Source organism: Brachycentrus maculatus, unplaced genomic scaffold (assembly GCF_059751285.1).
Source record: "Brachycentrus maculatus isolate JH-2025_06_01 unplaced genomic scaffold, ASM5975128v1 h1tg000311l, whole genome shotgun sequence".
Classification (NCBI taxonomy): Eukaryota; Metazoa; Arthropoda; class Insecta; order Trichoptera; family Brachycentridae; genus Brachycentrus; species Brachycentrus maculatus.
In genome coordinates this window covers 496,897-515,000 of record NW_028281061.1, presented here as the reverse complement: position 1 = coordinate 515,000, position 18,104 = coordinate 496,897, and the positions used below count along the sequence as shown (strand labels likewise).

The 18,104-nt window shown below is 32.3% G+C and overlaps 1 protein-coding gene across 1 annotated transcript in view; it reads left to right on the top strand.

Annotated features, from left to right (window-relative positions):
• LOC148304572 (uncharacterized) overlaps positions 1-18,104 on the top strand; it is a 38,214-nt gene that overhangs the window by 16,589 nt on the left and 3,521 nt on the right. The window contains exons 9-13 of the mRNA XM_088268058.1: positions 409-602; positions 1,072-1,189; positions 11,628-11,777; positions 14,056-14,114; positions 15,008-15,146. Of these exons, the coding sequence (XP_088124184.1) occupies positions 409-602; positions 1,072-1,189; positions 11,628-11,777; positions 14,056-14,114; positions 15,008-15,146 (660 nt within the window). The remainder of the gene's footprint in view (positions 1-408; positions 603-1,071; positions 1,190-11,627; positions 11,778-14,055; positions 14,115-15,007; positions 15,147-18,104) is intronic.

The following is an 18,104-nucleotide window of genomic DNA, read 5'->3' as shown; positions in this document are numbered from 1 at the left end:
CAATTAATCTTTACAATAATTTTTATATCTATCTGATTCTGACAGTCAATTTTTTCTATCGGATCTCTTTTGTTTAATTCTGTGCGACGCATGCGACATCTGGTGGTAGAACTGTTTTATGTAGGTACTATTTGTAGGTACTTAATAAAATGTTTAGGTAGGTACCTAGTTATTTTATTACATATATATATATATATATACGTATATACACACATACACATATATTTTTTCATGATACACGACAATTACATACAATCCTAACAAACGATGGACATAAAAAAAATCATAAAGAACAACCCTATCTCACAACCTGGCACAAAGTCCTAACCACGACACTGAAAGACAACAATAACACAACGCAGTACTTTACACAAAGATAACACCCTGACTTTTCTTTTGTGATTTTAGCGTCCAATGTTGTACAACGGAGAAAACACCATTCCGGCCAGCAAGCTGGAGGAGATAGTGGAGGCGTACGGCTTTGCCAACGCGTTCCTTACCAAGTCTGCGTGGATGGCCGGAGACCAGCCGACGGTGGCCGACTACTGTTGCATCACGTCCATGCTCAGCTTGGAGATACTTGTCCCAGTCGACTATCAGAAGTAATTCATTTTGTCTTCCTCTGCTTCTATTTTATTTGCCAACTTTATTCGCCTCATTTGTTTTACTGTTTTATTTCACTCAATCGTTCCGCATGTCCAAACCACCTCAAAACACCAACTAGCTGTTTTCATGATTTGGATTATACTAGATATTTATTATTATTATTATTCCTGATTTATTTTGTTAATTTATGAGGTGAATGTGGTTGGTAATAGAATCAAAGGAAGACCGAGGAAATTTTGGCATTTCAAAACCTTGAATGTGGTCAGACCAAGAGTCGGAATAATCGGCGGGTATGTATGAGGAAAAAAGAACGCTTAAACTTTACCTTCATGCAAAAAAAACGATCAAGTGAACATTGCGTCAATTTGATGCAGTGCCCTAAGCACCATTGTGTGTGGATAAGGGTCAGTAGTAGTAGTATATTACGTATTTTGTGCTGTGTTCATGTTTTCATTTTATTTTCAGGTTTCCTAAACTGGGCGCTTGGATGAAGAAATGCAACACGCTTCCAAACTTCCAAGCTCTTTGTATGCCGGGGCAAGAGAAACTCGCGGCTCTTGTGAACAGCAAATACACAAACCGAAATTAATGTGTTTACTGATTAACTTCAACAGCATATAAATAAAAATGTTTTGTGTATTCTCATAATATTTATTTTACCTCTATGAAGCCATTTACTAACTAACTACCTGGAAAATGATGAAAAAATATTTGAGTTTAATATTTGACTTTAAATGACAATTAATTTTTACTTGGCTAGTTAAGGCTGAGATTTCAGTCATTTAAATTCAGAGAACGGCAGCGCAGTCGTGCTTCTGCGCGCATTTTAACTCTTACCACTCTGTAGGCCAGACATTCTGGCCCGGATGATTCTAGTAGGCAGCTCCGTGGGCCACAATGTCTGGCCCAGAGCGCAGGTATAACTTTAATCACTGATTTCTCCATCACCCAAGGTATTCTACCAAAAAAATATTTCAGATAAATACAATTAATCTTAATTAACATGGTCATACGAATCGCCAGACAGAGTATCCCAAAATTAGGGAACCAAAATATTTATTTTAATGGTAGAAAAACATCGCATTTTTTATCAGAGTAGCTGATCAGTTATGAGAAAAAATGGTCGGAATGGAAAGGGTTAATGAATAAATATCAGAATTTTATCGTATATTAGGGTTTTAACCGCCCTACACATACGAACGTACGTGATACGCGCGGTTTTTCTTCACCATTCCGCGCTAACCCGTATGACCTACGCGCACGAGAAAAGATACCTGTTCCAAAAATATTTAATGCGTATCGGATACACTGACAAATTTTTGTCAGGTTTTATACCTGACAATATTTTGTGACAACAAAAGTTGTGATTTTTTTGCTTGTTTATACAAAATATGCCTGAAAATAACCCAAAGGTAGGGTGGTTAAGGTCGAAATAAATCGCAACTTAATTTTCTTTAAGCCCAGGTATAATTAACGTAATTGAATAGTTGAAAAGAAAAATTCTTCGAAATAAATAAAAGGTTTTGAAAAAGGAGTTATTGAGTCAAAAAAATTAAATATTTTTCCATTTATATTCTGAAAAATTGTCAATTTCCTGTATGTATTAAAAAATATTGCACCCTCTAACTATCAAGGTATACTTATTAGCCAATAGTAAAATATGCGGTCGGTATACTTATTAGCCAATAGTAAAATATGGTCGGTATACTTATTAGCCAATAGTAAAATATGCACATTACAACTACAAAAAAATCTTGAGAGCCTGTTTGCGATTCTAGTACACCTTTATTACAATTCTAGACCTTTATCAAATAACAAGTCCACCCAATGAAACTTGATTTTACACTTAATAAGGATTTTATTCATCGGTAAAAAATCTTTTGAAATTAAAGTGAAAATAAGAACGCCACTTATTGCGAATAATATCCTTACGTCTCCTTTGAAAGTTTGATCCAAGTCAGGTTTGCATGTCGTTATTATTAGCACGTTTATCAATAAGTCGATTTCTCAGTTTGTTTTTAATAAGGTTTTTCAAAACAATTTTTTTTATTTTGTTTACAAAATACATATTTAAACATACAAAATAGTTGGTAAATATACAAAATATTGAAAATTTAACGTTTCTTCCTCTCTAATAAAGTAGATACTTGTGTTTAGAGAGGGAGTTCGTTTTACATTTTTTTATAAACAAAGCAAATTATAACAAAGTAAAAAAAAATTATAATAAAAATCCTCGGCATGGAGTTTAGGTTGGGGTGAGCCTTATATGTTTTTTTTTTAAATTTAGTTTTAAAGGTTTGATAATTTTTTATAGATTTTAAGTTTTCCGGAAGTTTATTCAAGTGTTTTTTACCCAAGTACGTATAATAATTTAACGATGCTGTTGTTTTACATCTGTACAATATTAAATTATTAGGAAATCTAGAGTTACGTGAATTTTGCACTTCAGTTGTTTTTTCTTTAAAAGTTTGTAAGACATACTAAGTCATATATATAATATTCCCGATGAGTAATTTCTATTTCTCAATTTGGTTCAAGGTTCATGCTTAAAAAATACTGTTCTTAGAAGAAAAAAAATCTTAGCCGCACTTAAAAGGTAAAAGAGCCGCACGCTGCTCCCGAGCCACACTTTGCCAACCTATGCCTCAGTCCAATCATCGGCAAACTCATCAGTCAACAAAGCCAAATGTCCGCAATACAACGTTTTAAGTTTGTTTTAGGACAAATTTTATTTGTCCGCCTCCGTAGTGTAATGGTCAGCACGCTCGGCTACCGTTCTGGAGGTCCCGGGTTCGATTCCCAAGTGGGGTAAAATAAATATAAGTGATTTTTTCACTGTAATATTTATTCAATATTACCCTGGACTGGTACCTGAAGCGGAGGGCTGATTACCTTTCCTTCTTGTGTAAACGATCAAGATAACACTGCGTTTATATGACGCAGTGCCCTATGCACCATTGGGGTGCGGATAAGGGTTTTATTATATATATTAATTTCTAAAACTTAAAACTACTTAGGTAGATACACTGTTTATTAACTTATCTTTAATTAAAACTTGTATGTATAGGTAAATTGAATCGATCTTGATATAATGTCTGATAATAATCTGATTTATTGATAAAAAATCCAAGAAATGAAATCATGACAATGATTGTCAAAAGCTTAATGTGAACTATGTCTTTGATAATATATTTTTTCCGCCAAGGCAAGCCAGTATTGGTAATATTTTGGACTGTGATCAACAGAATAGACATTCAGTATTATGAAACAAAAATTAGAATCCTTAAATATGAAAATTTGAAAAAGAAGCACTCAAAAAACTGATCTAATGCGTAATTCGGGAAATTCATAAAAGTGGAAATATCTGGAAAACTAAGGCACTTTTACTGAGGTCATATTTTCATTTTTTTGGTGAGTTATAACCTGTGTTTTGAATATTGAAAGCATTAACTTTGTGGATCATATTGATATATTATTTCGAGAAATAAAAATACTTAGTGTTTTGATCCACTCACATTTTTATTAACCAACTAGTTTCGGCAACAACCTGTTGCCCTCTTCAGGGTTTAATTTTTATTTCTCGAAATAATATAGTCATAACCTGGCCTAACACCCCTTAAAAGGAATACGTTTGATTACGGGACGCCTGTATATATTTTAAATTTAATATGGTTACAAAAGTTTTTTGTAATAATAAAATTCATTTTCCAACAAAGAGACTAAGCTCTTGTGCTTGGACTTACACGTATCAATTATTGTTTATGTTTTTGGTAATATATGTAATTTGTTTTGATTATATTTATTTTTGTGTTTTTTTTTCATGTATACGAGTATAATTCATTTAATTTATTTTCTAGCATTTTAATGTCTTAAGTTTTAGAAGGTTAGAAAGGTTAAGAAGTATTTGGTTCCCAAATATTTGAAGTTCTGTTGAAATTGTTTGGTAATTATAAAGAACCGAAAAAGAAAAAGAAAGTAACGTTTGCAGATCTTAGGGTTGTCTTGATCATATTATTCAGGAATACCATTCTATGTATTAAAATCATCAAGTTTCCTTCTTCTAGTGTTTCTATCTTAATTTTTCAAAAGATCTTTTATCTTTTATTTATTTTTCACAAATATTTCCATACGAGCACAGAGCGGCCGCGCACATTTGTACCTAAGCCGCGCTGGAGGGGCCAACGTGCCGCAAGCGGCCAGCGCGCCGCGGTTTGACGAGCACTGGCCTGGTGAAAACCATATATGGCGAAATGATTTTGAATTTCGTCAAATGTAATAACGTGATAATGCTTTATATTTAAGTGAAAATTACTCATATAATTATCAATTATTCTCACGAAAGTCGTGTATTTTTATTTAATCTTATCTTTTTGCAAACATAAATTCATAAATTCGAAAAACATACGTACATAACAGTATTAAAGTATTGTATTTTTGGCAGATTCGTTAATCTGCCATAATTAAGATTAAATACACATTTTTATTTAAAACCAGTTTACCATTTTATTTGCAACTTAAGGCCTTACTCGCAATAGCATAATTCATTAAGCGTCCGGCTGCGCTGAGAAACGGATGTATTTTCACGCCCGATTTTGAGTCAGGAGTCGAAATATTCGGCGGGTATGTATGAGGAGGTGCATAAATGCGGAAGAGGCGAAGAATGTTTGCAAAGATGGTATGGTGGTCTTTTCTCTCTGCCTACCCCTGCGGCAAAGCGACGTGATAGTTAGTTAGTTAGTTATATTGGATTTTGTTTTGTTTTTTAGAATATATAATGATAAATTATTTTTATTTATGTAATTAAAATGTAACTCTGTTTTTAAACCACCATAAATATTTTATTCTAACTTAATTATAATGTCTACCGGTTTTGAAGCTAACTGATAGACTTTATAAATAAGATATTATAAAATATTTATAGTGATTTTAAAACAAAGTTACATTTTAATTATAAAATCGAAAATCACAAAGTTAGTACTTCAAATATAAATTTTATTAAAATTTATTTAAAAATTATTTATTTTTAAATATTTGTTTTAACTCCTTTCACGTTTTAAACAAACTTTTATAACCATATATTTATTTCGAAAAAAAATCTATTTTTTACAAAAGCTTATTTTTAATACAAAAACGGTGTTTTAATAATTAAAAAATTGGCTACGTCAAATGCTACCTGGGTATAAAAAAAATTAAGTTGCGGTCTATCGATTACTGGGCCTTAATGATGCATAACTTCGACAATCTGACGACTTCTAGTGATATACTTACGTATGTATATTAATGAAATTTTAATATCCGTTTTGTTCTTGTATACCATACACCAAGATATACGTGTATGATGACACATATCATACAAACCTGCGTATATAATACAATGCGCAATCGTTCAAACACAAATTTCTGCACTGTCATGATTACAGAGCAACTTCGTAAGTGACATAAAAACAAGTACACGATATGTAGATTCTTAGGTTTCAAACTAAACAGTTTATATGGATATGTTTAAATAGGTAAAATATTTTTTCAAATATATATATATATATATATATATATATATATATATATATATATATATATATATATATATATATATATATATATATATATAAATATATATATATATATATATATATATATATATATATATAAAGGGTCCGCCAAATAACTTTTTTTTTTTGAAAATGCTATAAAAAAAAACTAACTAGCTTCGGCTGTGTGGCACGTAGCGCCGTCCTGTTGAAACCAAATGTTGCCAATATCCTCCTCTTCAATTTTTGTGAACAAAAATCCGTTCAACATGGCCCGATAACGATCGCCATTGACTGTAACGGCCACTCCTTGCTCATTTTCAAAGAAAAATGGCCCAATTATGCCTCTGGACCAAAATCCGCACCAAACAGTGACTCGTTTTGGGTGTACCGGCTTTTCAATGTATGCGTGCGGGTTTTCTGTGCCCCAAATACGACAATTTTGCTTGTTTACATACCCGCCAAGATCAAAATGAGCTTTATCCGAAAAGATGATTTTTTTGGCAAAATCGGCATCTTCTGTAAGTCGATCGCAGGCCCACTCAGCGAAGCGAAAACGCATTGGATGGTCAGTTGGCTTCAACTCCTGAACCAATTGGACTTTGTATGGCGTCATACCAAGGTCTTTATGCAAAATTCGTCTCAATGATGTCTCCGAAATGTTCAATTGTTGAGAACGACGGTGAATTGATGTTGATGGCGCTTCACGCACACTTTCTGCCACAACATCGATATTCTCGGGTGTACGCACTGTTTTTGGCTTTTCACGCTTTGGTTTATCGATGAGGATGCCAGTTTCTTTCACTTTTTTCACAAGATAACGAACATACGGAGCTGACGGTGCTTCTCTTCTTCCAAAAACCGTACGCAATTTTCGCACACATTCTGCAACATTACCATGATTTTCAAAGTAATGTCGCAATATTTTCCAGCGTTGTTCAAGCGTATACACAACCATATTCGCTTAGCGGAAGGATAAAACTAATTATTTGTCAAATCAGACATGAGCTAAGTGTTACCATTCACGAAATAAGCACTAGTTGAAAAAAAAAACTTTAGATGGCGGACCCTATATATATATATATATATATATATATATATATATATATATATATATATATATATATATAAACAAATTGTAATCAAACATATATATGTTAAGGCAGGGGTTCCCAACCTGTTTGCACTCTGGAGCAGAGGTGTCAAACTCAATTTTTATTTTATTTTTATTTTATAGATTACAGTAACTGATTAATTTATTATCAAAGATGGTCACATGAGGTACAGTAGATCCAACTTAATGATTTTGTAAAAAAATATCATATGTATAATGTATAGCAATGACATCTGTGGATATTGTGTGTAATTTTGTCATAATTGAAAAATATTTCGAATAGTTGTTTTTTTATTTCAATTAAAAAATATATATATTTAATTATTTTAACATAATTTCTGTCTTCAAAACACATTGATTTAATGAAGATTTTTTCATACATAATATAATCCACTCCCAGGGAAAGTCGGACATCATAACACGTGAAACACTGTATGGATATAATTATTATATTTTTTGTTTAAGAAAATATGATTACTTTATTGTCGTGTCGATAACTGGTGCGGTCACCCTATGCACAAGCAATATTCATTGAACAAAACCAGTTAATGTACATTTAGCTTTAGCACTCTATTTAGTATTTTTGTACAAGTCTCGGCGATAGGCCGATTCCAGTGCTGTGATCGTGACGGTGCGTTTCTCGACTTATCTAAATATTATGCAAACACACATCGTTCATAGCAAATAAATAACATGTGAGTATAATAACAAATAATTACACTAACTTTATGTCATGAATGTTTTAGAATAAATTATTTTGAAGAATTAAAAAAAGTCAATCGTGGTAATTTAGTTTGACTAGATATTTTTGAGTGTGCTCAAATTGAACCCGGGACCTCCAACGTGGTGGTTGAAGGTGCTAACCACTACACTGTGGAGAGATAAATTTTAAATAAAAAAAAATAAAAAAGAAAAGAAAAAGAAAAAGAAAAAATTTAATATGTATATATATATATATATATATATATATATATATATATATATATATATATATATATATATATATATTCTTTAATCCTTATCCATACTTCAATGGTGCATAGGGCACTGCATCATATAAACGCAGTGTTATCTTGATAGAATGAAAAAATCACTCAAATTTATTTGACCTCCCCGGGAAATTGAACTCGGGACCTCCTTGTATATATATGTGCGTGTGTTGAGATGATTTTAACATGTCGAATGAATGCAGGAAGCATGATTAAGTTTTATAATTACGTCGGACAGATTGGTATGGCATTTTCTCTGCCTGTCCCTGCGGGGAAGCAGCGTGTTGGCTAGATAGATAGCGTTTTATATAGGACATAACATAATTTTTAATTTTTTGAAAATTTGTACATAAATATCACGCTTTTTTTACGGTTTCACAATGACATATTAGAACCAAAATAAATAAATAAATACAGTAAAATCTTTATTCTTTATTCATATCAATATATATAAATATTTAAAAATAAAGTATACGAAGTTCTCAACAAAGAATTTGGGTTATAAATAATATTATAGATAAGCGATAAGTTAGGTTAGGTTAGGATAAATACGATAGATGTCAATAGGCGACAATAAATAGACGATAGGGACCTACTTGGGTACGCATTAGTACCTACTGATGAGGAAATTTTACCAATGTGTGATGACTCGCGTGTTTAGTGATAAACCTACATATGTGGATACATTCCGACGAAAAATTCGCTTAGCAGCGTTTGTGATAAACATTTATTAAATTTGTAATCATGAATGCGCCACTTTTTATCGCGATAAAAGGCAAAATACATGCACTGAATTCATACACTTGTCAATGCTGTATCTGACAGTAATAAAGAATGACGTATTTATTAATTTTATTGAAATAAAAACTCGGAGACAAATCGCTCACTCCTTTCAAGAACGTCATAAATTAAAAAAAACTTGATTTTTCAGGAGAACGTTTTTAAAGTTTAAAAATATAATACAAATCATTAAAAATAAATACCAAGCCACGTATTGAACTTTTTACTGTGCAACAGATCTTTTTAGGTAAAATCTGGAGGTTTTTTCTATATTTGGAAAATATTTAGTATATTTGAAAAAATAATTGAACAATACCTTTTCCTCAAAATACAAAAACCACACTTTCTGCCCTACGGCGGGTAAATACTATGTTGAAAATATGCCTCTTTTGCTGGGATATAGTACATATTCTGGACATTCCGAAAACATGCACCACTGAAAATGTACGATTTTTGATTTATGACGTTCTTGAAAGGAGTGAGCGAAATATGTAATAAAATTATTTAACCTTGATTTACTCGCGCTACTAATGTGATATCATTTTTTTTGAAAGACCATCTAATTAAGATATTTTATATTTTATGTATTCAATGTTAAATCAAACACAAATTTTTGAGTCTACTAAGTTGTATTTTATTGTTTAAAAAACATGTAAAAATCAATTTTATGACAATAATTAAACTTAAAATACGAAAATTCGTAATTCATCAAGCATGACAATATTGGTATCTAGCAATATCGCTCACTCCTTTCAAGAACGTCATAAATCAAAAATCGTCAATTTTCAGTTGTGCATGTTTTCAGAATGCCTAGAAAATTTACTATATCCCAGCAAAAGAGACATATTTTTAACTTTACATTTACCCGCTACAGGACAGAAAGTGTCGTTTGTGCATTTTGAAGAAAATGTATTGTTTAATATTTTAAAAAATATATACTTTATATTTTTCAAATGGAGAAAAAAACCTTTAGGTTTTACCTAAAAAGATCTGTTGCACAGTAAAAAGTTCAATAAGTGGCTTGAAATTTATTTTTAATACATTGTGTTGTATTTTTTAACTTATAAAAACGTTCTCCTGAAAAATCAAGTTTTTTGATTAATGACGTTCGTGAAGTGGAGTGAGCGATATGTATAAATATATATAGCCAAATATACGATAAATCTTAACTTAATTTTTTTAAACCCAGGTAATATTTGAGGCAATTGAATTTTTTGCTTAAAATACCGTTTTTGTATTAAAAAAATAACTTTTTCTTCGTAATAAAAAACATGGTTTTAAAAAGACAAGAGATATTAAAAGGTAAGAATTAAAAAAAAAATCCAAGTAAAACATGAATTAAAATAAGTAGATAATTGGCTGATTCTGGTTGCTTTCGAGATCAAGGTCACTATTGTCCGGTCAAAGTCAACTGTCGACTTGGGTCATGTGCGCGATGTATAACATAAGTGACCTATCTGTATTTCGATTTATGATTCGACCCGACAGTCCGACAATCGGACAGATAGTAGGTCAATAAACAAATTAATTATCCGAACACATAGGCGGGCCAGGTGAACATCTAATGGAAGCTGTCTGATCATCTAATGGAAGTTTTTAACAAAAAAATTCATGAACATATTACTAGCAATAAGGATAAAATAAGACTGCCATTTTAGAAAAAACAGAGTCGCAAAATTGTAAATTATAATTATAAATGTAAATTCTTAAAAATAATATTACCAACAATTGTATTTAGCTTAAAAACATTAATTCTCTAAAAAAATTGCCATGACAATAAATTCTTCCTTTCCCAGAAAATAAATATAAAGGTACGTACCTACATCCCCCATTAGCTACTGTTGTCTCCCATAAATGATTGCTGCACGTGTTAAAACTATCACTTAGAATTGTATAGCTACACAAGGACCGTAGTCCATTTGATCTTCACATTCGTTTGATAATGCCCTAACAAGGCGAAACAATTGTCACAATATTTTGTGTTTTTGTTAATAAAATACAACTTAGTAGACTCAAAAAATCTGTGTTTGATTCAAAATTAATACATAAATTAAAATGGAGTTGTACAAATTGAACGCCAAATCAATAAATAAAGTATAAGGGTTTGAAAATGTATGATGAGATGCCTGAATGTATGAAGAATTTAAAAATAAATGTTTTGTTTACTGTAAGGAATTGTAAATATATATATATATATATATATATATATATATATATATATATATATATATATATATATATATATATATATATATATATATATATATATATATATATATATATATATATATATATATATATATATATATATATATATGTATATATATATATATATATATATATATATATATATATATATATATATATATATATATATATATATATATATATATAAGATGTAGAAAATTAAGTGTATATAATAGTTTGTAGTTGTAATACGAGTATGAGCTAATTTAAGTAATAATAAAATACAAAATTTTAAAAAAGCTGTTCGTTCCTTTACCAAGCAATCTTGACCTTAGAAGGAATCAGAATCTGTTAGTTACATCTACTAACGCTAAACGTCGTTATTTAGTAATTTACCTATATTTTGTTATTTACAGGTTTTGAAATTTGAAGATGGCCCCAAGATTGTATATGACAGAGATGAGTCCTCCCTCTAGAGGGAGTATGCTTGCTGCTAAAGCTATAGAATTGGATTTAGAATATGTCAACTTAAACTTTATGGAAAAAGATCACCTCAAACCGGACTATATAAAGGTACTTGCTTGCGCCTTTTCTGCACCTATTTCTTTTAACAATTGACATACAGTAAAACCCCGGTACAACGGACCTATTTAATGAACTTCGGATGTAAGGAAAAAAAATCCGATCAAATGTAAAGAAATTAAAAACGTCCTGTTAATATTATACATGGTTCAATTCAAGTGTCGCCGTATGTAAAAAAAAATTATCAGTCATGATAATCACGCCATGCGTCTAGCTCTAGAATTTGAGAAGTAATGCCGACCTAAGATCAATGGTCAAGAAAAGGAGATTCAGTTGGCTTAGCCATGTACTCCGCTTGCCTCCTGAGAGCCTTAATCAAGCTTGCCTCTTTTACAAGGCATCAGGTTCGCGCCGCCCAGGACGACCACTGCTGACAATTCGTCGGCAGTTCTCGTCAGAACATCGGGACGCGGATCTGACTTGGGAGGATGCAAGGGAGCTGGCAGCCGACAGAAAAGCCTGGACACAGTTTGTGGACTCCATATGCTCCACCTAGGGAGCGGATATGGTTTAATTAATTAAGATCAATGGTAAGATCACATCTCGACGATCTAATAATATTTATTGATTATTAGTCAGATAACGAAGTTCAACTATATTATACGCATTTTTGTAGTTTAAGAGAATTGAGCATTAAAAAAAAACAGCAAACTTAAAAGTGCAATCGAAACTTGATTCCTTTTTTCAAAGCAGGATTACCGAAAGCAAGCGCGTCGATATCAAACAGCGACGTCACTTCATGACGAGTGTCCGAAAACAATTAATACAATTTTATTTGTGTTTTGTTTTGTTTATTTATTTCTAAATATAGTGTTCTTATTAAGAATCAAATATATTTTGATTTATTTTAAACGTATTTTTATATAACGGACTTTCGACTTCAACGGACAGCCCCTCCCCCCAATAGTCCGTTATATCGAGGTTTTATTGTATTACACTATGGAAAAAGAAGCTGTTTGCCTCCAAACCGGTCAATATTATAATTCGTGCACTGCAATCAGTTTTAGAGCGTTTAGAAATGTAAAAAATATGTTGGTGTCGCGGACTCCTAAGTCAGAGTTTCTCGGTTCGAACCCACTCTACCACAATTTGGTACATATTTCTAATAATGAGCCTCTTAGGCTCACAGAAATAGTATGAAATTGAAATAAGTGTGTAAATAATAAAAAAAAACAAATATAAAAAAGGCGAATTTTCCAAAAGAAAATGGTGAATGAAAATATTGATTATATCGGCTTTTATAAACACAAAACGACTCAATACAATTCTTTATAGGTTGGGTATGTTAGGTTAGATATTCCTCCCGTTTGACCATGATCCATTCAGATATAATACGAAATAAAGTACATAAAAAAGTTGTCATACTCTGTTTACTTTCCACCAATAACCTAGTTATGGTGAACGGTGCATGACAAATTTTTTTCTGTATATATAATGAATATGTATATGTATGTATATGTGTGTATGTTTACGTATGTATGTATATTTATAAATATATTTTTAAACTACTTACCTAGAAAACAAATCCTTTAACCACCCTTATTAATTCCTCTCCTTTCCTTCTCCTTCCTGCTAAATCTATTATTTTATATAATACCCTTTTTTGTTTAATCTCTGAATGTTTTTTAATAGTTTTATAACATAAATGTGGAATTGTTTGATTGGTTTTTTTTTAACGTAACTATTTTTTGTTAATGTAATGTAATGTTTATTATTGTTAATGTAACTATTGTTTTAAATATTTTTTTCTATGTAAGCTGTACAATTCCCGAATAAATAAAATAAAAATAAAATAAAAAATAAATAAAGTGAAACGTCAAATTTATTATTAGATTAAAACCAATATTTTTAGCTTTTCCACTTTTTTTTTTATTTGACCAGCGACCGGGTTTCGTCGTTACCGACATCATCAGACTGGACCAGTCTGATGATGTCGGTAACGACGAAACCCGGTCGCTGGTCAAATAAAAAAAGTGGAAAAGCTAAAAATATTGGTTTTAATGTAATAATAAATTAAAAATGCAATTCCATCACGAAGTGTCAGTGGATAATATAAATCTATTGAAACGTCAAAGTAGACATAGTGAATCGTTCACTGGAGTCTGTTTTAGAGCGTTTAGAAAGAAGAAAAAAAACATTAAAATCGATGACCATCGCAATAGCTGCTGAGTGGGCCCTTCAGGCTAATAGAGAAAAGTCTCCTCCAGAGACAAGAGGTAGTTTTTCAAAAATAAAAAATAATAAATTATAGTCACTTATATATTTTCAGAAAAACCCGCTACACACAATACCACTATTAGAGGATGATGAATTCTTACTTTGTGACAGGTAATATAATTTATATAATAAATAATAAATAAAACCCTTATCTGCACCCCAATGGTGCATAGGGCACTGTGTCATATAAACGCAGTGTTATCTTGATCGTTTACATATGAAGGAAAGGTGATCAGCCCTCCGCTTCAGGTACCAGTCCATGGTAATATTGAATAAATATTACAGTGAAAAAATCACTTATATTTTATTTTACCCCCCTTGGGAATCGAACCCGGGACCTCCAGAACGGTAGCCGAGCGTGCTGACCACTACGGAGGCAGACAAACTTAAAAAATATTTTTAATATGTTTAAAATTTTTCTTTAAATAAATGTATACAATTTATGTACATATATTTGAAAAATTGTTTTGAAATATGTATCGATACGTGTTTCATATCATGTTAAGACACCTTTAAACAATTTCCTTGGGTTTTCATGGCGTTTTTCTGGGTTATTATGCCGTACGTTGCGACGTTACGACCACCATTGCAGGAGTCATCTTATTTTCTCTAGATAACGAAATTATTTTAAGTAATAAATACAAAGAAAGTATAAATATATGATTATTATTATTATTAAACCATATCCGCTCCCTAGGTGGAGCATATGGAGTCCTCAAACTGTGTCCAGGCTTTTCTGTCGGCTGCCAGCTCCCTTGCATCCTCCCAAGTCAGATCCGCGTCCCGAAGTTCTGACGAGAACTGCCGACGAATTGTCAGCAGTGGTCGTCCTGGGCGGCGCGAACCTGATGCCTTGTAAAAGAGGCAAGCTTGATGGCGGCTCTCGGGAGGCATGCGGAGTACATGGCCAAGCCAAATAAATCACCTTTTCTTGACGACTGTTGTAACCAAGATCTTGCAAATCTTGGTCACTTGGTCATAAATGTATTTTTGTTTTTTTTTAGCCACGCCATATCTGCCTACCTAGTGACCGTCTACGGAAAAGATGACGCATTACTTCCCAGAGAACCAAAATTTCGTGCTCTTGTCAACCAACGACTTTTCTTTGATACCGAACTTTTCATCGTCTTCAAAAATGCTGTGGTAAGGACTATTCAAGGCCCTTAAATAGCACAAATAGTGATAAATCACAACTAGTGCTATTTAAGGATCAAAGTAACTCCAATCCTGTTGCGTTAGCCGCCATTTTGTGCGATTATTCATTGTGGGCATAATTTATTTGAATAAAATGACTGGTCAAATTATGAGCTGCATAAAAAGTGAATGTCTTGTTTTCAGGCGTCGTCTGGTATTTGAAATAATCCGGTTAGAATATAGCAAACATCTAAAAAAAGACTTCGGCCAAATAAAACCTTTCCCAAACCATCCATAGATGGCTCCCGTGAACGCAAACATAAAGCTTTATGAAATGTATGATGTATGATGTATGAGTTCCTAAAATTTGGTTGTCATGGGTAGAATGGTGAATGTTACACGTGTGTAAAGTGATCACTTAATCGTCCTTTGTAAATACTCAGACTTTCATATTCTTCTTCATTGATGTAGAGATGTCAAAATGTTATTATTTTACATACTAGGAAACGCTTGATAACATCATTTTTTTTTATTCAACTTATATTTTGACCGCCTCCGTAGTGTAATGGTCAGCACGCTTGGCTACCGTTCTGGAGGTCCCGGGTTCGATTCCCAAGGGGGGTAAAATAAATATAAGTGATTTTTTCACTGTAATATTTATTCAATATTATTACCCTGGACTGGTACCTGAAGCGGAGGGCTGATCGCCTTTCCTTCATGTGTAAACGATCAAGATAACACTGCGTTTATATGACGCAGTGCCCTATGCATCATTGGGGTGCGGATAAGGGTTTTATTATTATTATTATATTTTGAGCACTTATTAATTAATAATACTCAATAGTGTGTCAAAATGTTTGTTCACAAATATTGGTTTTGACCATAAAGTAGATATTTATATATTGTATAAAAATAAATCCCATGTGGATAAAACCCAGATTTGAGACCAAATATTTAGACACACAAAACATTGTAGGTAATTTAAAAATTTAGGCTAAAAATGTTAAAAAGTAAAAAAAGTCACGTGGGGTTTTGTCTGGAAAGACAAAAAATGATATAAGAGAGAAAAAAACTTAAAAAATAGACTATGACTATTTTAACAAAAAAAATTTCAAAAAATCTGTTTGAAATTGATGCAGTATCAGCGATTTTTTATTGCGTGTAACGTATGGGGCTTAGTGTACCATACATATTTTAGGAAAACGGTACAGAAAAAAAATACTGACTAACCTGCAAGTCAATCACCAGATCGCAGCACCCAATTACTTCTTAAAGAGAATGCGTTATCTAGGAGCACTGCTGCAGTGCACGCGTTGATTGCAACAAATTTCGCAAGAGTGACGCAACACCAAAACCACACAATCACTTACATACATTTTATATGTTAGTCGTATGATTTAATAATAAAAAACTAATTAAAAAAACACGAATTTCAACACAACACACTTTTGCGAAATCGACAAAAGTTAAAATAGCGGCAACAACATATTGACCACAGCCGAACTTATTCAGAACAGAAACCAAGAAACGTAATTTTTTTTCTACCAGGAAACCATAAACAAATCATAGATTCGTCCTTTTTATTAAGAGAAATTAAGTAATTATTTTTTAAAAAGTTTGTGCGCTACTGGGGATGTAGGTAGGTACTTAAAATGTTTATATTTATCCGATAAAAGAAATAAGGGGTCCGCCAAATAACTTTTTTTTTTTGAAAATGCTATAAAAAACATCGAGTGTAGCTTCGGCTGTGTGGCACGTAGCGCCGTCCTGTTGAAACCAAATGTTGCCAATATCCTCCTCTTCAATTTTTGTGAACAAAAATCCGTTCAACATGGCCCGATAACGATCGCCATTGACTGTAACGGCCACTCCTTGCTCATTTTCAAAGAAAAATGGCCCAATTATGCCTCTGGACCAAAATCCGCACCAAACAGTGACTCGTTTTGGGTGTACCGGCTTTTCAATGTATGCGTGCGGGTTTTCTGTGCCCCAAATACGACAATTTTGCTTGTTTACATACCCGCCAAGATCAAAATGAGCTTCATCCGAAAAGATGATTTTTTTGGCAAAATCGGCATCTTCTGTAAGTCGATCGCAGGCCCACTCAGCGAAGCGAAAACGCATTGGATGGTCAGTTGGCTTCAACTCCTGAACCAATTGGACTTTGTATGGCGTCATACCAAGGTCTTTATGCAAAATTCGTCTCAATGATGTCTCCGAAATGTTCAATTGTTGAGAACGACGGTGAATTGATGTTGATGGCGCTTCACGCACACTTTCTGCCACAACATCGATATTCTCGGGTGTACGCACTGTTTTTGGCTTTTCACGCTTTAGTTTATCGATGAGGATGCCAGTTTCTTTCACTTTTTTCACAAGATAACGAACATACGGAGCTGACGGTGCTTCTCTTCTTCCAAAAACCGTACGCAATTTTCGCACACATTCTGCAACATTACCATGATTTTCAAAGTAATGTCGCAATATTTTCCAGCGTTGTTCAAGCGTATACACAACCATATTCGCTCAGCGGAAGGATAAAACTAATTATCTGTCAAATCAGACATGAGCTAAGTGTTACCATTCACGAAATAAGCACTAGTTGAAAAAAAAAACTTTAGATGGCGGACCCTATACAATATAGGTAAATTTTCATGATAAATTGTTGATGTAATGTCTATCAAGTAAAACTTTTAATTTATTTCAATTATATTAATTTGTATAATTTATATTTGAAGCAATAACTTTGCAATAATCCAATGTCGAGAGCAAAGAAGATGTCTAAATAAAAATAATTATTCTGAATTTGCCAATCACCTCATAGAAAATATTCACACATTTGATCAAAATAAAGGACTAAATATATTACACACATGCAACAGAGGACTGAAATTAGATACAACATTTTGAGTGTGTCCAAATACTTGTTCACAAAATCTGGATTATCTCCAATTACAGGAGTTGTTT